A 24,497-nucleotide genomic window follows, 5' to 3' on the forward strand; every position below is an offset into this window, starting at 1 on the left:
GTGTTTATTTTCTAGGAACCATTTTTCCGATATACATGTTACATTAGAGCCGGTGTCAATTAGGGCATTTATCTTCAATTTATTAATTGTAACACTAATTTCTGGAAAATCAATTTGTTTAATCTCGTAGGAATCATTGCTTGATTCATCTTCTTCACTTAATAAAAATTCTCTGTCACAACAGATTACATTGTTTATAATGGTTTAAATACCTGCATTCAGTAATCCATTATGCTGCTTGTGGCAACTATAGTTTCGGTTCACAGGGAACCATCTTCAGGCCGTACAAGGCGTCGCTATTCACTTCCAACGACGCCTTGTACGGCCTGAAGATGGTTCCCTGTGAACCGAAACTATAGTTGCCACAAGCAGCATAATGGATTACTGAATGCAGGTATTTAAACCATTATAAATATTCAAATGTAATCCGGAGGCTAACAACTCTTAAAAATGAGATTACATTGGTTTCATAACAATTATTTAATTCATTATATACATTTGGCCTTATTTTTCCGAAGGGATTTTCTTGCACTGAAGAGACAATTGAGGGAATATTATTTTGAGGGGAAGTGGTGTGTAGGCCATTTTTGCTCTCAGTGCTCTTTAGTTTAAATCCGACTTATGTGGTTGGTCGGTTTTATCGATTATGGTGGTACAGACTTGTCGTTGTTCTGGGGTCATATAATTGGGTTCAGTTCGGTTTCCGTTCCTAGTGGGATAATTATTTGAATTTTGTGGAAATCTGCCTTGTGGGTAAGGGAACCAGTTTTGTTGGTTTGGCCGGTTATTGTATTGTTGGTTGTGGTTATATGGTCGATTGTTTTGTTGATACTTCATGTCATATCTTGGTTGGTATGCATTTTGGTTGATGTTATTAGTGTGGTCAGGATATCTGTTTTGTGTTTGTGTGTTATAGTTGGGCCTTGGTTCATTTCGGTTTGTCGCTGGTGTATTGTGTGATGGGGAATGGTTTTGTTTATTCCGGCGATTTCCGTCTTTTATATCTTCACGCTGGAGGATAGATTCAAATGCAAATATTGTGTTGGCATTCTGTACTATGCGGGCATCTTGTATTAGTTCACTGAAGTGATCGCTTAGCAATGTAATAATTTCTTCATCAGTCAAAGGTGGGGACATTGATTTCAACGTTATGACTCGCTCTATAAAGTATTCTGAGCGGGTCAGTTTTCCTCCAGGACGGTACCTCTCGTTTTCCAATCTATGTCGAATTCCACGCTGTACTGATTGGCTCCAAAATTTCATGAGAAACATGCTCTCAAACTCATCCCATGTATTAATATTACTTTTGATAAGAGAAAACCATCGTGAAGCGCTCCCTTCTAAACTCATCTCTATCGTATCGATTAGGAATTCTTTAGGGTCGGTTGTGGGACTCTGGCGAACCAAATTACGACAGTAATATTTTTGTAGTTTGTTTAAGAACTCTTTGGGGTTGTGTGCTCGTCCAGTGAATTTAGGTACGTTTGAGTCAACATTAGTTCCGCTACCACAAGATACATAAATGTTAGGGGTGAATATACTCTGCTTAACAGTGGCTTCGTTTTGTAGAGATTCAATCTTGTTATGATGTTCACTTAGTGTTGTTTTCATGTTTTCTATTAATTCAATGTTTTGTTCAACTCTGTCTTGATTTGCTTTAATCTGTGGTTCTAGTTGTTCTTGAATCCGTTGAGTGTTTTCACTTACTATATGTCTTAGTTGTTTATGTTGTGTTTCAAATGTTTCCTGAATTTGACTTTTAATATTATTTAAATTAGTATTCACAGTCTGACTAATCTCTTCCCTAATAATTTGATTTTGGGTATGGACTATGTCATTTACTTCAGTTTTATGGGCATTTAGATCTGCTATCAGGTCCATTTTTAGATTATAGGAGCTTTCGGCAATTTGGGTAGTTAATTTAGATTCAATTGATTTCATTTCCTCTGATTGTTTTTGTTGATTTTCCTGCACATAGTTTAATTCCAATTGTAGTTTATTTTGTGATTCAGTGATAGATTCAATTTTAGTGTCAAGGATTTTATAGTGGGTCTTTATTTCATCTTTAATGCTGGTTTCCAACGATATCATTTTATTATCCAAAGATTGGAATAGCGTTTGAATTTGGGCCATAAAGTCGGGTTTCGGGTCGGGTAGTTGAGTGACAGTGCTTGCTGTAGCATGTTATTGAGAAGCTCGCTGTGATTGATCGTCATGAAACTGTGTTGTGATTGGTTGTTGTGTTTCTGTTGCCGTCGTAAGGAACGTAGGCCTATCAGCTGTCATATTCATTCCCATCATTCCTTGTTCATCGTTCACCGGGACATTGGTTTGGTCAGTAAAATTTGTTTGCTTTAGGGCTACAATTTCTGATGACTCGGAACCGTGGAATGACCGCTCTTCGAAGGATTTGTCTTCTGCTTCTGAGTGTGTTTGTTGTGATAATGTTTCAGGGCTTTTCGCTGTTAGTGTGCATGATTCATCTTCACTAATATCGCTGGTGTTAGTGTTTGTGTGAATTTCAATGTTGTTGTCGTCTTGATTATTATTGTCACTATCCCCGCTATTTTCGACTAGTTTCCTAGAGGGTTTAGGGTTTGGGCGTAAATTGTATTGACTCGTCATCTTGGATATCTTTAACTAACAGGTGACTGATAGGCTAATTATGAAAGGGGAAACGGGGGAATCTTAACTTAGATACCTTTATAATAGTACAACACTCTTATAGGCTATTCTTAGTTTAACCTAAAAATCGCTATTTCAAACACATAAGCTAGGCCTACTTGTATTATTAGCAAGGTTTGGTCAATAAGGGAGTCCCACTCGTTGCGGCGCCCAATTGCAACCTCAGGGTTTTTAGGTTCGTGTTTGAAACTCTCTTTAATTACCAATTTCCTTGCTAATATTTTAATTTGAAACTTTTTTATGATAATAAAGTTAGCCAAAGTCTTTACTTGAATCAAGATTTTAGGCTATATAAATTTTAACAGCTATGAGGCTACTCGATCCACCTCAGAATTAGGCTAATGTTCTCAAATTGTCCAACACCTAAATAGAATTGTTTGTAATAATAAGATGGAGATTACCAAGTTTCCACATTTCTTCTTGTTTAAACTATTTTAAATAATTAGAGTATTGGTTTAGCTTTTCACTTTTTACTAGAAAATATTATAATATAAAAATCATACAAACTAGTTTTTAAACTTTCACCAGGCTAGTTTATGGTAGAAGAAGAAAATCCAGTTGTTACCTAACACATGTTTTTCAGCAACAATGTATTCAGGTCTTCTATATCTTCTAGTTCACTGTTCACTTTTTAGTCACTCAGGCCAATTAATAGTATATGAAATTTAATTTGGGTAAATTACTTTTTGAGATTTGGTTTCGATATATACAATTATTTTTACTTTAGCTTGTGTTTGAAATAGATTTTAAACATAGTATATTTTAAATAGGCTTTTAGGCTTAATTGACTGGTAATAGGCTATTTATATATTATTTAATTATACAAAATTTTATGAACTGTTGCAGGACTCTTGACGATGACTCAAGGTAGAGACAATAATCTCAAATATGCTCATGTTGACATGTGGCCCATCCCCCACTCCCAACACCCTTACTCGAATCACTCCTTTCACCTACGGCAGTCATAGCTCAGCTGTGAGCTTAGTTTGATGAGTGATTACGAGTTATTTGTACGTGAATTGTGTCCAGAGTCCAACATCTCCAAAAAGTTAACGGGAGCTCAGCGGAGAAAATTAAATAAATAATATTTTCTCACTATAATTGTATGGATTTGATAGTCATCAATTAAAAAAGATTTTCATCAAAAATTTAAGTAATTTAATCCCCGATTCTTGGCTCTAGGATTTTTGTAAGGTAATTCAATCCATTTAGGTGTCTGTAGTTGAGCTTTGAAACACAGATAGCGATGCAACCCGCCACGCAACTTTGTATAAGAGCATCACTAATTGTGTGTATGGGGGGGGCGTCTGACAACATCCTGCCCCGGGCGCCAATAAACCACACGACGACCCTGCTATTTAGAACTAGAGGAAAAAACTGAATATCTCAAATAAATATAATATTCTTTATGACAAATTTACATTGACGTCCATGCGGGAGGAATGTGTCATAAGTGGAATCGGTTTACGGTATGGCCTGTCTCTGCTGCCAAAGCGAAGCTGTCCAGATTCCTTCTTACCACCTAACCCTCCTCCTATAACATCGTAAACATTCTGTATACAATTAACATTGAACAGGCATTGCTGACAAATTAATACAGCAAAAAAGTAGTATTTTATTTAACAATAATTGAAATGAAATGTACAAGAGCCACTTGCAAAGTAAGCTCAGGACAGTTAGAGAAATACCCCCGTTTCATCAAACCTAGATCCATTTGTATAACTTGATTTAGACTAAAATATTTCCTTAAAATTGTCAGATTTATTCCATATCAAAATTACAAAAGATTTAACATGTACTACACTTTAATAAAACAGGGAAAGAAAGATTTTTTTGTAAAACGTAATAGTAGGGTATGAAATAAAAGAATTGGCTAAATGGCAAATTTGATAAAAATGTATCAGGAACAAGCAAACTACAACAGTTTACCCCATGAGGGAATTTTAAATGTACAGTTTTTTTTTTTGAATTTTCTCTGTAACCTTTAATCCTACAACATTTTTATACACCGTTCACAAAATTAGGTGGAGTTTTAGGGGAAGAAATCTATCCCCTGCACTAGTTCTAGCAAATATACAAAATTTTGAGATCTAAAACTTAACATACCAAGTCGCCTGGGTACCCAGCAGGGCAGGAGGTGTTCACACTCAAAGTCCACCACCAACATGGCATCGTCTAGCCTCATTTTGTGGCCTCGTCGGTACGCAGCCATCGCTCCGCCTCGCTCCTCGTATTCCACAAATGCATATCTCTTTGACTCTCCAGTGACCAAGCACCTAATTAGCTTACAACTTTTCACCTTCCCAAACTCTGAAAACACCTGAAAATAATCCCATAGATTATTTATACACCCATTATCTTGTATCATTTAGTACCTTAAATACATTAGTATTTAAGTAACTTGTTTCTGATGTTAACCATTTTGATATAGTCATATTTTTATTTACCTTTGACAATTTGTTTCAAAATCAATTTTTATCATCTTGCTTTGTTAGTATTGTTTCTATGTACTCGTTCTATTTTGACTTGTATTTTGCTCATATTTTTTGCATTGTGTTTCACCATGCCATTAGTAGACTAGATTTTAGATTAGAATCAGGCCAGCTTGTCTTAACTTATTTGATAAAATTATCTTTGTTACTATTTCATGTGAAATATTTAATTACATTTTAATATTATGTAGCAAATGACGAACCCTATTGCACTGTAAAATGTTTAAAGGGTAATAAAGATTCTTATTCTTATCAAAAGTTCTGGAAAATTTCCGACACGCTGAAGTAAACATCCTGATTAAAAAGGCTTTGGTGTGTGCCAACATCCCAGCCCAACTGGAACCCACAGGTCTTAACCGGAACGATGGGAAGCGGCCAGATGGAGCCACAATAATCCCCTGGAGCAAGGGCCAATGTCTAGTCTGGGATTTCACTTGCTCTGATACCAAGGGCGGGTCCAGGGCAAATTTTCGGAGGGGGCCATTCTATCGAGTGTGTGGGGTTATTCTAGGCCAGCTTGGCCACAACCGGGGGGTATGGAATACCCCCCATTGTGGGAGGGGGGTCCTCCCCCGGTAATTTTGGAAAGTTATACTTACAAAGTCAACATTTTAAGCACTCTGACGAAGAAAAAGTTTAATGTCTTGTAATCTGAAAGGGGGAGTTTAAATGCGAAACTTCCTTAAACCATTGATAAACCTTTTTCTGTTCTTACCGGCCCTGTAATTTCACCTATCTATTTTTAAATGTTTTGTTTCATAATGTCGACGTGCATTGTATTCCTTTTAACAATGATTGTTTCAGAAAATAAAAAAGTTCCTCGCTTACTACATTTTTGAAGTTTTTAGTGCTGTTAAAAATCGACCATCAATCTTAATTTGCCTAAATAAACTATAAAAAATATGTTAAGGTTCAAACTAACTACACAGTAATAAGTTCTGTCTAAAAATATATAAATTTGAAATCTTTATGTAAAAAAAAAGTGTAGCAAAGGTATGCTTGTGTAAAAGAGAGAGGTCCATACGGCCCGCCGGTGGCGCCGGCCTCAGTATCCTACCATTTTGAATGGTGGGCACGGCCCGTTTTTCCATCACACAGCGCGCCAGTAACCAAGGGAGTATTAGATTAAGCATACTCCGTATTAAGTTATAATATGATGATATATATTTCCCAGCCAGGCGGGTGAGCGTACGACACTGCGACGTTGATGATGTATACACTCGAACGCACATGTCTACGAGAGTGAATACTCTGTAGAAACGGCAGTGTGGTAGTCAGGTAGACATCGGCAACATCGCACTCGTAGTACTGTAATGGCGGTTGCTCAATCATGAGTCTAGGGCCAGGCGCACACAGGCGATTTTGAGTCGCGCAACAGTTGCCCGACTAAAATGTTCAACATTGTTTTAAATTGGAGTGCGCACACCAAGGAAACAGTCTAGGGACAGTCGCGCAACTGTTGCAACCGACGTTCCCGGACCCAATTTGCCAGCGACCGCTCAGTCTCACCCCAGGTCTTCAACTACTCGTGGCCTAACCTAACTTAGAAAACAGCTAAGCAAAGCTTAAGCCTTAAAGGCTTCCATTACTTACCATTATAATTTTGTCATGTGCTTGTGCTTAAGTGGAGGGATGCACATAGGTTGAATCTTGTAAAACAACTGTGTTAGGTACTAATAAAAAAAACTGTAACAAAACAAATACTCAACTGACTACTGAGCCACATTTTTTTTTTTTTTTTTATAGTGGGTAGTAGGATGTACTGTATCGGTACTGTATGACTGACGCACTGACGTGAGGATGGCATAGGATGGTGGGAAACGGGGATGTGTGCGGCAATTTTTAAGTCAATTTTTCAAATTATAAACGCTTGAAAAAATAAAAACCTGATTCTCGGGGGGGCCATGGCCCCTATGGCCCCCTCTCTGGAACCGCCACTGTCTGATACATATGCAGTAAGTTATATCAAACATAAAAGCAAACCAGAGCAGCAGCTGAAATGCCCACCCAGAGAAAACATACTAAATACACAGATTGAGATATTATATCAAGAGGATTCCAGTTAATTGTCCTGGGTGTGGAAACTATTGGGCCATGGTGCAAAGAAGGCAAGAACTGGATAAATGAAATAGGCCGCAAGCTGATTGAAAGAACAGGTGACTTTAAAGCAAGGCGCTTCCTAGTCCAACGGATTGCCATGGCCATTCAAAAAGGAAATGTGGCCAGCATCATTGGATCCTTACCCGCAGGCGACGACCTTTCATCAATATCTTATTTGCAAAAGTTTGTATACTATATTATTAATTTACTAGTGTCCCTGTTGCTCGAATTCGAGCAATTGCTAAGTATTACAGGTGTTATTTTAAAACGAATAACAGTCATAATTTCTGATGACTGAAAACGATTTGACTCAAATATTATGGAAATACTCAAGATGTACATAACAGATTATATCATTTTATCTAGGCTCTCTCGCTTTTTTCCATTGTAATATTTACGCCAACCCAAATTCAAATAGTAAATATTTCATTTCAACAAAGTCAGTAAATGTTTGTAGCAAACTTATTGACTGTTTACAATTAACATATGTTCTTCTTCTCACTTTTAATTTCTGACAACAGCTGGAGTTTCATAACAATTTTTTGTTTCCCACGTTAATCTTATGGAGAAATACAAAACTTTAAAGGGCCCCAGGGCCTCACTCTCTAATTATTTCCATGAAAAGAAAGTTTCCTGCACAACTTTACGTTACGCTCTTTCCAATGACACCAAAAACATGTCAATCGGTTCAGTAGTTTCGGAGGAGTAATTGCCACAAAAAACCTGCTTGCGTATTAAATAAGTATAGATATTAAAAAGTTATAAGATTAAAAACAAAACATGCAAACAAAATTCGCCGATAGATTGTTAATCCATGCAAAATTATTGTTTGAAATGTGTTTATTAGTTTAATTGGAGCGACCCAGGATGGTTGGAAATGGTAAAAAGGATGGATAAAAGAAGAAAGCAATATTGAGTAATTGAATGGAAAAGTTTTAGAAGACAGTGTTAGAAATGGTTGGACATAAAAGAGAATTTAATGATGAAAGGAAAATATCCATTGTACAGTAAGTGGAAAAAGAGGAGCTTCAAACCTGGGAGTCAGGACTTTCAAAACAATTATATGAGTCTTAAGCTTGTACAAAAATTGCAGCACCTTGAACAACTTTCAAAATCTCAAATCCTGCATGTTTACTCAAGAACTGCTTTTTATGTCCCTTGTTCTAGAAGGGACTTGAAACCTTAGATATTCTACTGTTACATACCACGTATAAGGCCTGCACGCACCGGAGCGGTGGCGATATTGGAACGTTCTTTTATCTACCCAATCCAACATCACTGCAGCAGTGGTATCGCTGGGGCGTTCACACCGGAGAGATTCCGCACCGCAGCGGTGACGGCAAAATACAGTAATTGTTTGTCCTCATTTATGAGAGTGCAGTCAACAAGTGTGGTGTGTCGTTAGTAATAAATATGTTTATACCAGAAGACGAGGAAGAAATGTTGCTGTTGTTTGCTGTAGCTGAAGACAACAATTGCAAAAATAGGCAGTGGGTATGAAATCAACAAAAGGTGATTTGAGCATGGCGAATAGTGAATACCATACATTGATGCCTAAACTTAGAAAAGAGAAGAAACACAAATGCCAGGCTCGTCGCTGTTGCCACTAGGCGGTGAAATGGAACATGCTGCATGGAACATGCTGCATGGAACATGCGGTAGTACGGGCGGTATACCGCTACCGCTTGCACCGGTCCAGTCTGGCATTTACTTCCATTGTACTAAATCACCGCGCGAATATTGCACTACAAACGCTCTGCCGTACCACTCCGGTGTGTGCACCCCTATAGAGTAGTGAATTAATGGAAAAGGTCTGGTATATCTACTGTGGTTAAATCAATAGTCAAAGGTAAAACACTTTTATCTTATGAACGCTATAGAGACAACCTTTAACAGTTTCTGCTCTGTAGTTTTTCTGTTGAGTCTTGCTACAAATACAGTGTTCTGTGGGTTGTTAGTGGTAGGCGGAGGATGATAATTGGAGGCCAACGCTCTAGACACAGCCCTGTCATGTGCGACTACATCTGTACCATCAATACTCCCAGCCTTTAGTGGGTCGTAGATCAAGGCTTGCGAGGAGAAGAACTTACTCAGAATCTTCTTATCTTGCTCCTGGAAATTGTTTTTGGATTAGAACACAAAAATGCTTGATTTGAAAAATATCTCTGTGCACCTTCCTATTAGCAACAACTGACTGATCTTTTTTATAATAAATCCTATCAATTGACTATAAATTTCAAAATGTTAAATCCTGCATTTGAGGCTATTGTACTAAAATAACATTAAAATTAATCTTTACGATTAAAATTCTAAGATGGCAGAGGTACTGCAAACTCTTAAACTATGGTGCAGCTAACAATGATAACGAACAGCACTGCCTCTCACTGGCTCTTAGTACATGTAGACTTAGTAACATGTAGTCTAAACAATTATTATATGTTAGTCCCTAACGTCCAGTGCTCGAATTTGTAGGGGAACGCAGTGGAATAGAGTTCCGATACCTCTCTTTCAGAAAGATAAAAATATTGACATAAATAGGTACATACATAGGTACAAATCACATTAAATAGCAGTTCCGGCACCTATTTTTTTACAAATCGAGCACTTCTAACGTCTTCTCTTACCTTTATGTCTACACCTTGTTGAAAATCATCTCCATAAAGGCTATCATTATGTTCTACGTCATGATGGTGTTCTTTTGCCATTGTGCCAATACCTGTAATAGGAATTTTTAATAAAATTCAGTTTAATAACATTTAAATTAACTTACCATACCTTAATAGCTCCTCCTCTGTTTTAACCCAGTTTAGACTGCACAATCTGTGTCATTATTATTGTAAAAACCTCTATATGGTAATTTAAAACATACAAACTTCCGTTTATTATTATCATTCTAATAGTTGTTAACAATTTTGGCAATGTAGTTCAGGCTGCTGATGCTTGAGTCGCAGTAGTCGGTAGTGCACCTCTGACCTAATGAATAATTTTGTATTAAAATGCATAATAAAACAACAAAACTATGACCAAACAAATTAATTTCATCAACAAATATGACATTTTACAACCTACAATGAAAGCAATATTAAAAACCAAACTGCCTTACCGACATGCCCGAGGTGGAGTAATTCGGGCTGCTGACGCTACACTGCAACAGCGCTGTTCAGGTAACGGTAGCTTCCATTAAGTGTTTACTCTAGTACGTGTATACTGACGACTACAATAAGGATAAAATAAATATTGTTCAGTATCAACAAACAATTTATACTATATTATATAATATATTATTATATAATATTTTAAACATCTTTGCCACCAAGACTGATATTCGAATATATAATAGGTTACGTGCCTTGGTCCGTCTTCAGTCTTATTTTAGTCAATAGATGACTAGTGTCGGATACAAAGATCCATTGTCAAATCCTTTTTGAAAACGTCATGTAGAAGCTGGTCAAAAATCCGACGGAAGTCTTCATCATTATATAAATACAGGTTAACACATAAGTTAAAGTTTATTATTAAAAAAAAAAACAAAAAAAAACACAAGTTACGGAACATATAAGACGATTGATAGGCTGGCCACATTTAACACGGGACAAACCGACACAGGTTACACGGCGGACACAACAGAACTATCCATTGTCCAGTAAGTGACATTGACCTTGGGGGAGGGTATGTCCAAGAATATGTCCACTTCGAGAATAGATCCATTTTCTCCGACAGTAATAAACTCTGCAATTAATAAAATTTTTTACAAAAGATATGTGGACGACATATTCTTGGTTTTTAAAGGCAACTCCAGACAACTGCAGCTTCTGAATAATTACTTTTAAATAACATATCTTCTAATTTGAAGTTTACTTTGGAAGTCAAACTAAACCAATCTTTAAACTTCCTGGATTTAACGCTTACCAAAGACAATGACAACATAAAATTCAAAATACAGGGTGATTGATATAAGTGTGCCAGCCGTTTTATTCGAAAACTATAAGAGATATAAAAAAAAGTTAAATGGTAAGTGCCTTGGATTTTTTATTTAAAAAATTATAGTCAAGTCAAAACAATTATTTTAGCCGCCATTTTTCCAATATGGCCGCCAACTTTGATTTTTCTTAAGGAACACCCTGTATTTTATGATGTATTCTGGTAGAAAAAGTAATTTTAAGACGATTTTATTCTTGTGATTTTTTTCATAAACCTCACCGTTTCAAAGATAATAATGGTTTAAGTTGTGAAATTTTGAATGGTTTTCGAGCAAAACAGCTGGCATGCTTGCTTAGGCCTTTATCGAAACTCTTTCTCATGCAGAAATTTCAAAACTTTAACCATTATTATCTTTAAAACGGTTAGGTTTATGAAAAAAATCACAAGAATAAAATCGTCTTAAAATTACTTTTTCTACCAGAATACATCATAAAATACAGGGTGTTCCGTAAGAAAAATCAAAGTTGGCGGCCATATTGCAAAAATGGCGGCTAAAATAATTTTTTTGCCTTGACTACAATTTTTCAGGGTGTCCACAAAAGATTTGTCATTAATTTCCATGACTTTCCATGACTATCCATGACCATTTACCATTGATTTCCATGACTCACAAACTTTACACACAAATTATAATATAACATACACACAAAAATAATACTGCCTGGACATGTTATTTTGCAGAAAATACTGAAATATGTAATAACAGATAACAATGGAGTACAATAGGTACAACAATGAACTAAAACAAACCGAAAACTCATAAAATAATACAACTGTAATAAATTGAATTGTCGAACATTTGTGAAAAATGCTACAACAGTCCGGGTTACGGCTGACTAGAGCATTGAATGGTCCCCTCAAATCCATCCATAATTGGAAATTTCCATGACTTCTTGCCTATTTCCCTGACTTTCAATGACCAAAAATTTTTTCCATGACTTTCCATGACTATCCCTGACTTTCCAGAATGTGGACACCCTGATTTTTTAAATAAAAAATCCAAGGCACTTACCATTTAACTTTTTTTGATATCTCTTATAGTTTTCGAATAAAACGGCTGGCACACTTATATCAATCACCCTGTATACAGGAAGCCAACTACTACCGATCACACCATTCATGCCTCATCTAATCATCCACAAGCTCACAAAATCGCAGCTTACAACAGTTTCGTTAACAGAATGTTAAGAATCCCAATGTCACCAGAAGACTACAACTCTGAGTACCTCATTCTGAAACATATAGCTGTTAGCAATGGCTACCCCAGCAGTATTATTGATAAGATTATCAACAAACATAAAAACAAAATTAGTAAACCGATTGATAAACCCAGCTACTTTGTATCTGTCGAATTCGGAGCCAACCTACACTATACCTTAAAAACGAATTAAAGAAACATAAAATCACCTTAGCCAGTAAAACATCAAACAAACTAGAACGTCATTTGAGCCAAAGCAGCCGTAAACAAAATGATAACGATTTAGATGACACAGGTGTTTACAAACTTTCGTGTAATGACTGCTCAAAATTATACATAGGCCAATCGGGACGTTCTTTCAACACCAGGTTTAAAGAACATCTCCCTAAACCAAAACTGTCACTACAACGTTCCAAATTTGCAGAACATTTAATAAATACCAAAATCACAGTGTCAATACCGGTAGTTGCCAAAATAATTTACAAATCCTGCACAAATGCAGTAAATGCCCTCTCATGAACGCCTTAGAGAGTCTCGAAATTTACAAAGCTAATAAAAAATCCCCTCATTGTCTTGAATGAAAAACTAAATTTTGGTTCAAATATTTTATTCGACAGAATTGAAAGCATTGACAACAGAGCTAATACAAGTCTTTATCAGCTGACGTATCCCCTCCACCAAGGTCAATGTCACCAACTGGACAATGGATAGTTCTGTTGTGTCCGCCGTGTAACCTGCGTCGGTTTGTCTCGTGTTAAATGTGGCCGGCCTATCAATCGTCTTATATGTTCCGTAACTTGTGTTTTTAAATAATAAACTTTATGTGTTAACCTGTATTTATATAATGATGAAGACTTCCGTCGGATTATTGACCAGCTTCTACATGATGTTTAGAAAAAGGATTTGACAGTGGTCTTTGTACCCGAAACTAGTCATCCATTAACTAAAATAAGACTGAAGACGGACCACGGTACGTAACCTATTATATATATATATATATATAGGCTATATATAATAAGGTCAAATACTTCCTATGCAGATAAGAACGTAGCCACTAAGAGATTTATTGATAAGGATAACCTGCCTTTGCTCATAGACGAATTAAATATCGTGGACTGGAACTGTTTAGGCCTACTAGTCACCTAGGCACTACAGAGCTAGTCACAATGCAACTAGTCATCCATTAACTAAAATAAGACTGAAGACGGACCACGGTACGTAACCTATTATATATATATATATATATATATAGGCTATATATAATAAGGTCAAATACTTCCTATGCAGATAAGAACGTAGCCACTAAGAGATTTATTGATAAGGATAACCTGCCTTTGCTCATAGACGAATTAAATATCGTGGACTGGAACTGTTTAGGCCTACAATAACCTAGTGCACCTGAATGCACTACAGAGCCTAATACTGCATTCAGGTTATTTCTCGACTTGATCCAGGATAAGTTTGATGTAGTGTATCCGCTGAAAATCTATAAACTTGGTAGTAAAAAGACTAAATGTACAGCCATTGACAAATCCTGGTACTCCTCAGACCTTAGGAAATTGCGTTCCTTAGTGATCTTAGTGCACGATCATTACAAACTTGCTGTTGGCCTAAATCAAAAAGTTAAATTCTTTGCTCTATATTCTAAACTAAAGAAAGACTACAGTGCTAAAGTTAAGGAAGCAAAGAAAGTCAGCAATGTAAACAAAATATTGAAGGCGTCCAATACTTGTAAGGCTGCGTGGGATGTCGTAAATGAGCACAGGAGGTCCAGCCCTATCCCTAAGATAACTGCGTCCCCTGATGTTTTTAATGACTATTTTGTCAGGATAGCTGATGATATCATCAACAACTTCTCCTTGTTGCAGCATGAAGATCCGGTTGCTGCAGTCACTGATTATGCCACTAACCACACACTAACAAGTTGGACTGAGGTGAGTGAACGTTACATTATAAGTCTAGTGAAGGGCTTCAAAAACTCTGACAGCCAAGATGTAAATTTGGTATCTCCTGTTCTATACTTAAAGGTATTATACATCTGATATGTACACCGCTAACTAAGCTAGTTAACTTGTGCTTACTAAAAGGGTCCTTTCCAGATGTCCTAAAAGTTGCTAGGACCATTACAATCTTTAAAAAGGGAAATCCCTCAGATCCGTCTAACTACCGCCCCATATCTATCTTGCCGGTGTTCTCTAAGGTACTTGAGACTGTGATGAAGAGGCAGCTAATTAAATATTTTGAAGGTAACAACTTGCTTTCGGATGCCCAGCACGGCTTCCGAAGTGGGCGCTCAACTACTACAGCCCTAATGAATCTGACTGACCTCATCTCAGATGCCTTTGAGTGCAATGACTCAGTCATGCTGAGGTTATGCGATCTGAGTAAGGCGTTCGATGTTGTTTCCCACAACATCCTTTTAGGGAAACTGAAAAAATATGGTATTGGTGGTAGAGTGTTGTGCTCTTTGCAGAATTATTTAGAAAATCGTAGGCAATTTGTATCAGTGAACGGAGTGTCCTCAAATGTCCAGGTTGTTCCCCATGGCGTTCCTCAAGGTTCGGTGTTAGGCCCTCTACTGTTTAGCATCATGATAAACGACCTTTGGCTAAACGGCTGCACCCTCCTCTTTGCAGACGACACCACCCTGGTGACTAGAGGGAAAGACATTAACCTGTTGAGGGATACAGCGGACGAGTTGTTTGTTGAGGCTAAGTCCTGGTTTGTTGCTAATCGCTTCAAAATAAATTAAGAAAAGACTCAATCTTTGATGTGCACCCTCAAGTCGAGGACTGATCATGAGGAAGCTGTGAAGTTGCTTGGGTTTTGGCTGGACTCTAGGCTAAACTGGTCTAGCCACATTGATAAGGTATGCGTTAGGTTATCCAGAGTTCTCTATCTGCTAAGGAAACTCCGAGATGAAATCACTAAGACCTATCTGGTAACCATATACCATGCCTTATTTCATAGCCATTTTATGTACGGAATAGTGCTCTGGGGACACTCCCCTGCATGCCATGAAATACTTCTGCTACAAAAAAAAGCTGTGAGGGTGATAACATCTAAAGGCCCAAGAGAACATTGCCGACCCATCTTCAAAGAGTTGGGAATCCTCACAGTGGTGAGCCAGTACGTACTTAATAGTCTGGTCTTGCTAAAGGAAAACCTAAGTGATTTTGTGACCCGAGGTGATAGGCATGAGTATGGAATAAGAAGGGCCCATGACCTGGATATGCCTCGCTGCCGCTTGAGCCATACCTTAAGGAGATACCCCCGATCGGCTATCAAAATCTACAACTCCCTTCCAAACCACCTAAGGAACCTTGACGGTACAGCGTTTAAGTCCGAGCTGAAGAACTTGCTCACAAATAGGCCCCTGTATAGTCTTGACGAGTTGTCAAATGATCCTTTGATGCCAGGTTGAGAAATAGACACGCTTGCCACAGCCTAAGTTTCAAGTTTTAAGTTTTTAAGTTTTATGATACTTTGTAAAACAAGTTTTGTATATAATAATTTTGTAAATATTAGTATAACGACGCAATTTATCCGATATATCAAAGATTAAGACAACAAGTATTCAAGTATATATATATAATATTAGCCTATTATGAAATGAAACTGTTCTAAACTAACCTAAGCAAAACCAACCACTTGCTGTATCCATAATTTCAAAATTCCGTTTGATAGCCTGTTTCCCCATATGCCTTTTCTGTTATCAAACGGAATTTTTAAACGGTAATCTTAGCCTACGCAGCAAGTTTGGTTAGTTATGTTAAGTTAGTTTAGAATAGTTAAATTTATTTTCTTAATCCAAAATATAGCCTAGCAGGCAATTATTTTTGCCTAAACAAGATTAGTTCTTAATTTGTAATTTAAATGTGTTTGAAGATATTAAAATAGAAGAAATATGGATCGTAAAGGAAATCATAAATATCGATATAGCCTATCGAAAAGAAATCATCGATTATAATGAATGTACCCTTTAACAGGTAAGTACCAGTAATGTAAGTTACGAATGTACTAACCCTCAAGAAAAGAGCATAGCGTTGATGGACTTACATCTCTAATTAATTACTGTAACTTACCATGAAAGCTAGTAACTTATTCATTCATTGATAAAACAAAAATATTACGAAAAATATAATTAAGGATATATTACTAATTAATATACTAGGCCTATTATAGGTTAAACTTAAGAGCTATTAAATATCTTCAGTCGCTAACAAAATAAAACATTTTCTCAACAAGAGCAGACTTCAGACTCAGACAAATACTAAGAAACAAAACAATAGCCTGCATATTAAATCACTTATCAAAAATGATATATTATTCATTTCATTACGATTCACAAAAATAATTGCATTAAGTTAACTTAATTTGTATTGCCTACCTACAACAGCTCATAGCTCAACTTTCTTAGAAAATTGAAGTTAGATACATTTTACCATTGCCATTGACTAAGTTTCCCTTGTCTGTGATTTTACATTGTTATTGTTTGTTTTTGTTTTCTTTCGCTGCTGGTTAGGTTAATTCAGAATTAGAAGTTCTTATTCTTCTTGTTCTATCGCTTGTTTACAACGATTCCTTTTTCTTTTAAGACCGACTGTTTCTTATAGGGGTAGGCTAGCGAGATCCAGAACCATGCAGCACTAGCGTTACAGTAACGAGTAAAATTACTTTTCACCGATATTTGCTAGCCTAACCAATGATTATGAGGCTCAAAAAAGTTTTATCATAGATAAAACGATAAAACGGAGGTATCCCCACACGCCCGCCTTTAACTCCAGGCCGCGGCCTTCGTGAAGTGGCAACGTAACAAGTAGGGTTGTAACAGCTGTTTTGTTTGGAAGCAGGTACCTAATGTATTTGTGTATTTACGGAAGCTTGGTTACTGGACTATGAAAATATTGACTCCGCTTTAAATGTACAGATATAACAATTTTAATTCAAAATGTTTTGGTTTTAATTCTGTATGTTTTATTTTCAATATTTTAAATTTATGCTCATAAATTTAAATCAATAAAGTGCGAATTAATGAGCTGATGTCACCTGTCCACCATGTTATCTTATGGGACGTATGACACTAAACAACCCTACTTGCGACGTTGCCAAGTCTTCTACCAGACGTCACATAAGATAACATGGCAGGCAGGTGACACTAGCTCATTAATTCGCGTATTTTTCATTTAATTTTATGAACATAAATTTATTAAAAGATTGAAAATAAAATATGTAGAATTGAGAAACAAAACAATATTTTAATTAAAAACCTATTTTTGTGCATTTAAAGCGGAGTCATCAATATTTTCATAGACCCGTAACCAAGCTTTCATTCTTAAAACATACATCAAAACGGTTAGCTGCTTCCTTAAATTAAATAGCTGCCTTTCTTTTTACTTGAAAGAAATAGTTATTTTTCTTTTCGGCGCATTTGTAAGGTCTAGGAAAGTTCAAAAATGACAAAACAACAAGTAAGAAAATTATTTTAATTTTTAATGTAAGCGTTTAGGAGTGTAAACGCAAGCAGAAAGCAGATGATGAGGAGCAAGCTGTAGTTAGATAGTCGCTGGTCTGAGTGGTGGGGATGAGCAAAGACAGAGACAGCTGGGTTAATATTTCAAAATTTGATCCAAAAAGGAAACAAAACTTCTAAATATAAAGATACTAGCTGTACCCGCTTTGCCCCGTTTTACCGTGCATGTAGTTGGCACCTTATATGTAGGCCTACAAATCATGTATTTTTCAAGTCAGTGAAAGTTTATATTTCCTTATAATCGATGGCATTTTCCAGATATATTATACATTTTACACAGAGTTTTACATTTAATTTGAAGGACAACTAGGCTCATAATTAAAGAAAATTTTTATATCTTGAACATCTACATTGAAACAACAAAAACCAGAGTACACCATGTTAAATTCTTTAATTAATTATAAACTAGATTTTGAGTATTTGAAACTTTATGAAATCAATAAAAGCATTCTTGAAACAAGCTTTAAAATTGTTTGCTTTTTTCAGATGAACATTTGCCTGGATAGTAAAGTTCCGTTTGATAACATTTTTCCGGTAAGTAAAAAATAAATTTTACCTGAATAAGTAATATATTTTACAAAAATATCATTGTATTATTTAGTAGAAAGTGTTAAAAGTGTGGTTAAGTACAAAGGAGTACAGGCAAAACATAGCTAAAAAGAGAAATAGCTTGCAAACTGCATATCTCAGAGAGAACTGTCCCCTGCTGATCCGTGAGGCTAAGGATCTAGCAAATATCTTAACCCATTGGGGAAGGAATTAATGCGCTGCCTGCAGCACCCTCTGTCGGCAATTAATTTTACCGAATTTGTAGACTTTTACTCTAATTACCATAGAAAGAAAACCTTAGGTAGTAAATTAATAATTCTTTCACCATGTTGTTCTACAGAAAAGTGGTAATTGGATAGTCAAAGTGTAAAACCAAAGATTACATATGCTACGCAAAATTTTGCATAGCATATGTAATCTTTGGTAAAACTAAAAAAACTAAAATTATAAATTTTATAGAATTAAAACTTTTAAAAACAATTTTTTTAAAGTAAACTTGATATACAAATTCCAAGATTAATCCAGACACCAAATAACTTTACTATTATAAAGTTCAATTGATTCCCTACGTAGAAAAATCAAAAGTTGTGTACTTTTATAAGCAACTAGTGTCCCTGTTGCTCGAATTCGAGCAATTGCTAAGTATTACGTTATTTTAAAACGAATAACTGTCATAATTTCTGATGAATTAAAAAAGATTCGACTCAAGGGTTATGGAAATACTCAGGATGTACATAACACATTATATCATTTTATCTAGGCTCTCTCGCTTTTTTCCATTGTAATATTTACGCCAACCCAATTTCAAATAGTAAATATTTCATTTAAACCAAGTCAGTAAATGTTTGTAGCAAACTTATTGACTGTTTACAATTAACATGTGTTCTTCTTCTCACTTTTAATTTCTGTCAACAGCTGGAGTTTCATAACAATTTTTGTTTCCCATGTTAATCTAATGGAGGAATACAAAACTTTAAAGGGTCCCAGGGTCTCACTCTCTAACTATTTCCCTAAAAAGAAAGTTTCCTGCACAACTTCACGTTACGCTCTTTCCAATGACACCAAAAACATGTCAATCGGTTCAGTAGTTTCGGAGGAGTAATTGTCACAAAAAACCTGCTTGCGTATTAAATAAGTAATATAGATAGATAATGTAGACAAAAAATTCTTTGTTTACCTTACCACAGCTGATTTTTGGTGATATCTGGTTTCCATGGTATCACAAAATTGTTTGTCATTCGCTAAAATAAATGAGTATAAATACGCAAATCAAGAAGCAATATATTTATAAACATTATAAAAGTAAGAAGAAACAAAAAGGGAGGAAAATAATAATAATTAAATAACTAGTAGCGCTGCGTAGCAGTGACATGAGCGGCACTCATAAATCGGCCGCCGGGCCTGCAGCGGCCGTACGAGTAACGCTCGTAAGTCGGTGCCAATGGGTTAAAGGCTTCCACAGTCACAGTGTAGGCTGTCCAATCTTCATCTTGACTTGAAGATAGTGGCCGATGTTTCAGATGAATTGCAGCAATCCATCTTTGGGGCAAACTACAATCCAACCATTGCATGGAAGAACAATATTCCAAAGTAAAAGGAAATATGTATGTTTAATCCATGCTAGTATTTCACAAAATACCTAGATCTGTGGAGGATTTCTGCAAAAATGAAAGAAGTCAGATGATTCTCAGCTGAGCAAGAAAAAACTGACTTTTCCTACAGTTACCCATCAATGTACATGTTCCCTCACTGATTTTAGAAAGCAAAGTGGCCAATTCGCTCATCAGTGAGACAATATGTTAACATTGTCTCACTCCAGATTTGCAACATGAAGGCACGAAATAGTGAGCGCGTAACATGCAGACAAGGTCGTATGAGCGCGAAATACGTTGGCAGCACTGGCTGTAAATCAGCTGTGTGTGGTCAGCTGTTGTACTGTTGTATTTGTCACTTCACATTAAATGTCATATTAAAAGTTCACTTCTGTGTAAAAATATGTCACGTTTCTTTACCAATTTATTTGTTTTATGGTAACCGTAGGAAAAATATTATGTGAAACTCGAGTGCAAAGTGCAATTGCCTCACTCGAGAAACCATTCCTCACTCGCCTACGGCTTGTGAGTACCTAAGTATTTCTCTCGAGTGAGTCAATTGCTCCCTTTGCTCACTAGTTACACAAAATAACTATTGTTTTTATCTTTGCTCATTTTGTCATGAATCTATCAGCCATATTCTGATCGAAAGAGAACAGCTCCTCTAGCATTTACTCTATGTCTCCGGGCCTCTGGAATCGACCGAGATATAAAACGACCCTGCAATAAGTAAGTATGGAATCCTTATTCCTTTTTTGTTTAGAGAGAATGACATCACGATTGTTTATTTTATTTTGCAGAACAACACAGATGTGGTAGAACTGGATATCTACAAGAGTGGGGTATACTTGGGATGTCAGTATGGGTTGGTATCCCTGTACATATGGGGGGTGGGGGTATTAGCAGCTGGAGAAGGGGCAACAATGATGGGATGTTACGCTGGACAACTGACCATGGAGGTAAATAATAATTTAAGTTATACTTGGTTGTTTGTTTAGAAAAATCTCTGCTTGGATATCTATATTTATAAGAGGAAGTTGTATATATATAGTATATATATTTGAACATTATGGATTCCCAAACCGCTCGACAGATTGTAATGAAACTTTCAGGCATTATTAATCATTATTCAAGGATGGTTTGTGTGAAGTTTGGTGCAGATCTGTCAAAAGGGCTCCTCCCCAGTGGCTCTGGAGTTTCCCATGTTAACCTTATGAGTACTTATATTTAAATTGAATTATTAAAGAATCTTAACAGCTGGTTCAACTAAACATGTTGATTCTGTGATGTTCAATAGCATTAAAAAGTTAATAGGTTTACCAACAGGGTGCAGCACTATTATTTTTTAAATTTATGACAACAGCTAGTTTGCAACCAAAAGGTGAGTGAGCGTAGCGAACAAACTTCAACCTGGAGGTGAGTTAGCGTAGCGAACGAGCTAACCTGAAGGCAAGTGAGCGCAGCGAACAAGCTCCAACCTAAAGGTGAGTAAGCGTAGCAAACGAGCTTCAACCAGGACATGATTTAGTGATGCGAACGAGCTCCATCTTGAAAATGAACGAGCATTTGACATAAAACCACATTAGGACAGGACGACGTCTGTCGGGCCAGCTAGTATAATATATTCCTTAAAAACATAATAAATATGAAATATACCTGTTCATACTGCTCATATATCACCTGTGAATTTAAAACCAAACTAAGAATTTACATATTATGTGTACAAATATAAGGAAGAGAAATATCTAAAATAAGGAGCATTTATTCACACTGAAATTAATATTGTCTTAATAAATTGCCATACGATCTTCTTAGCTACCTATTCCTTTTGCCCCATTATATTTTTTTCATATTTGAATGTTTTTTTACTTAATTGTTGATAGTAATTAAACATATTGGCCATATAAAATATACCAGGGGTTCTCAAACTTCACCTACTCAAGGACCCACATAGTTTTAATTATGTATGTAACACGGACCCCCTACAATTAACTTAACCCCACCACCCCCTATTAACCACCCCCCGATGACCTCTTAATTTTTATTTTAAATATTGATCATTTCAAAAGATGATTTATTTATAATAGGATAAGGAATAGGTTAAACAAATAAATAACCAACAAACAAACAAACCAAAACTGTTATTTTCAGAAATATGCACTTGTAAGTATACTGCATATCTCCAGAGAGAACTGTCCCCTGCTGATCCGTCAGGCAAACCTATAAGCAAATGTCTTAAAGGCTTCCACAGTCACAGTAGGCTGTCCAATCTTCGTCTTGGCGAATTGTTGAATCTTCGTATGAGTGATTAAAAATAAATTTGATTAAAATGGTTTTTGTGGACCCTCAAAAACTGCTTGCAGACCCCTAGGGGTCCGCGGACCACACTTTGAAAAACTCTGGATACCATAGAAGAGGTGTATAGTCAATGATATTGGCTATCATTAAAGTTATTAGTATGTTGCAAAAACAATATGCATGATTATATGTTGTATGCAAGCCAAGTGATAACAACAATATGACAACAACAATATGTTCGACACATTACTGTGAAATGCTCTATTTTTGTTACATATGTTTATCACCTCCATTTCGTTTTGTCACAAGAGCAAGAAACTCCCTGACTGCTAACCCGGTACCTATAATTAAACATACCCGGGCCCCATGATGTAGGCCGAAGCATACGCACCGACCTTTGGTACACCATGGGAGGATGACTTAAGGTCATCAAGCTCACCGGCTGCCGAAGCACCCCTTCGGAAAGAGGGTTGCCCCTCAATCCTAACCAGGGATACCGGGTACTTGTTTAAGCGTCACTTCACCTAGGTTCCCCCAGGTACGGAACCCAGAAGGACCATAGTGAAATGCCCTGACGCATTTAGTGCAAGCAACACTCGGGACCTATCCAATCCCTGACAGGCAAAACCCGCCATCAAAGCCAGGAAGAAGGGGACCACCAGCAAGCTGATGGGGGAAACCCCAACCACCTATTTACACCACTACCCGATCGAGGCCTTACCCAGTTGCTGGGAAACCAGAGGTGCCCAAGGCGATAGATCCCTGAACACCCCCAGCGGGCTTGAACCCAGCACCCGATCTACTTCGTTTGCCCATCAAGCCCAACATCACTGCCAGGCCATCAGGGTTTCCCAAAAGGAGGCAGGAATAGAAGTGGGTCCCACCCGGATGAACCTATCCACCAAAGGTGGCGAAACCCTTTGCTCAATTGAGGTTCCAGGGAGAACCCCCCACACTCTAGATAACCATACCTTCCGGTCTCAGAGACAGGGATTGGCTGATGGAGTGCGCCCAGCCGTTGCCCTCACACTGCGGAAAGTTACGTTCCCCTAGAGTGTCCCCGTGAACTGACGGGTACTCGCCCGATTTCACCTCCAGGAAGGCTACTTCCAACGTCGAGGATTTGCCACACTGAATGCCGGTCGCACATCAACAAGCGGGCCAGAGCCCAAAGGATCATAGCTACAGGCAGATGATAGATTGGTGGCGCACTTCCACCTCTTGCAGAGCTGAACACCCCCCATAACCTGGATGGGGAAATGTCACTGGGTACTCTCACTTTGGGTAAACCCAAAGAGGCTGGCTTGTCCAGTCGTCCATAACTATGACCTACTTGAAATGCCGATTCCGACACCGAGCAGTTACCTCCCCTTTGGGGGCTAACTTACCCAATTTTTCACCTCCCAGGACGAGGCTACTTCCAGAGCCGAGGATATTCCTCACAAAATGTCAGTCGTACACAACAGGCAGGACGAGCCCGAAGAACTCCAGTCACAACCACAGCTACAGGCAGGTGGGAGACCGAAGTCTCGCAGAGCTGAACACCCCTCCACCCTGAATGGAGGAAATGTCACTGGGTACTCTCACTTTGGGTACCACCCAAAGAGGCTGGCTTGTCCAGTCGTCCATAACTGTGGCCTACCTGAAGTGCCGGTTCAAACACCGGGCAATTACCTCCCCTCTGGAGGGCAAGAGCTAGGGTCCGCGTGGTCGCTAGGCCACGTACCCACGCAAGCGTGAGCCCCATGCGGCAAATTAATTGAATTGAATTAAATTGTAATGTTTATCACCTGTAAAAATTCATCATTACATTGTTTACTACGGAAAAAGAATGTTTACTATACAAAAGCTATGTTTACTATCTTTTTTGGATTTTGCCGACGTAAACAAACAAAGATTTGTTATTGTTTTGTTCACTTTTTCAATTTTCAACAACAAAACTGTACAACCAAAGTAAATATTAACTATAAACTGAAGGCATAACCTAAAAAATGCTTTGAGTTTTGTAATGAAACATCCAATGTATGTTTTAATTAAGAAAATAAATTAGTTTTTGTAGTGTAGCGAAA

At 37.2% G+C, this 24,497-nt stretch overlaps 1 protein-coding gene across 3 annotated transcripts; it reads right to left on the reverse strand.

Annotated features, from left to right (window-relative positions):
* Positions 1-4,069: 4,069 nt before the first annotated feature.
* Positions 4,070-16,976, reverse strand: LOC128990572 (U11/U12 small nuclear ribonucleoprotein 35 kDa protein-like). 3 transcript variants are annotated; one of them, XM_054413004.1, is made up of 5 exons: positions 16,847-16,976; positions 9,902-9,993; positions 9,165-9,389; positions 4,792-5,005; positions 4,070-4,219 (listed from the first exon to the last, which is right to left on the reverse strand). In XM_054413004.1, the coding sequence occupies exons 2-5, from the start codon at positions 9,980-9,982 to the stop codon at positions 4,092-4,094; spliced, it is 648 nt and encodes a 215-aa protein (XP_054268979.1). In that variant the 5' UTR covers positions 9,983-9,993; positions 16,847-16,976; the 3' UTR covers positions 4,070-4,091. The 3 variants fall into 3 exon arrangements, with proteins under 3 accessions (XP_054268979.1, XP_054268980.1, XP_054268981.1); XM_054413005.1 differs by lacking the exon at positions 16,847-16,976 and adding an exon at positions 16,542-16,755; XM_054413006.1 differs by lacking the exon at positions 16,847-16,976 and adding an exon at positions 10,381-10,481.
* Between the last annotated feature and the right edge of the window lie 7,521 nt (positions 16,977-24,497).

This window comes from Macrosteles quadrilineatus, unplaced genomic scaffold (assembly GCF_028750875.1).
Source record: "Macrosteles quadrilineatus isolate MER2022 unplaced genomic scaffold, UCM_ALF_1.0 Scaffold_3__2_contigs__length_128488019, whole genome shotgun sequence".
Taxonomy (NCBI): Eukaryota; Metazoa; Arthropoda; class Insecta; order Hemiptera; family Cicadellidae; genus Macrosteles; species Macrosteles quadrilineatus.

Bases quoted from the DNA above. Each gene is read 5' to 3' on its own strand.
- LOC128990572 (XM_054413004.1), bottom strand. From the start codon at position 9,982: ATGGCAAAAGAACACCATCATGACGTAGAACATAATGATAGCCTTTAT. The intron at 9,390-9,901 runs GTAAGAGAAGAC...AACAATTTCCAG, and splicing joins AACAAGGTGTAGACATAAAG to GAGCAAGATAAGAAGATTCT. The intron at 5,006-9,164 runs GTTGTCTCTATA...GATTATTTTCAG, and splicing joins CAGAGCAGAAACTGTTAAAG to GTGTTTTCAGAGTTTGGGAA.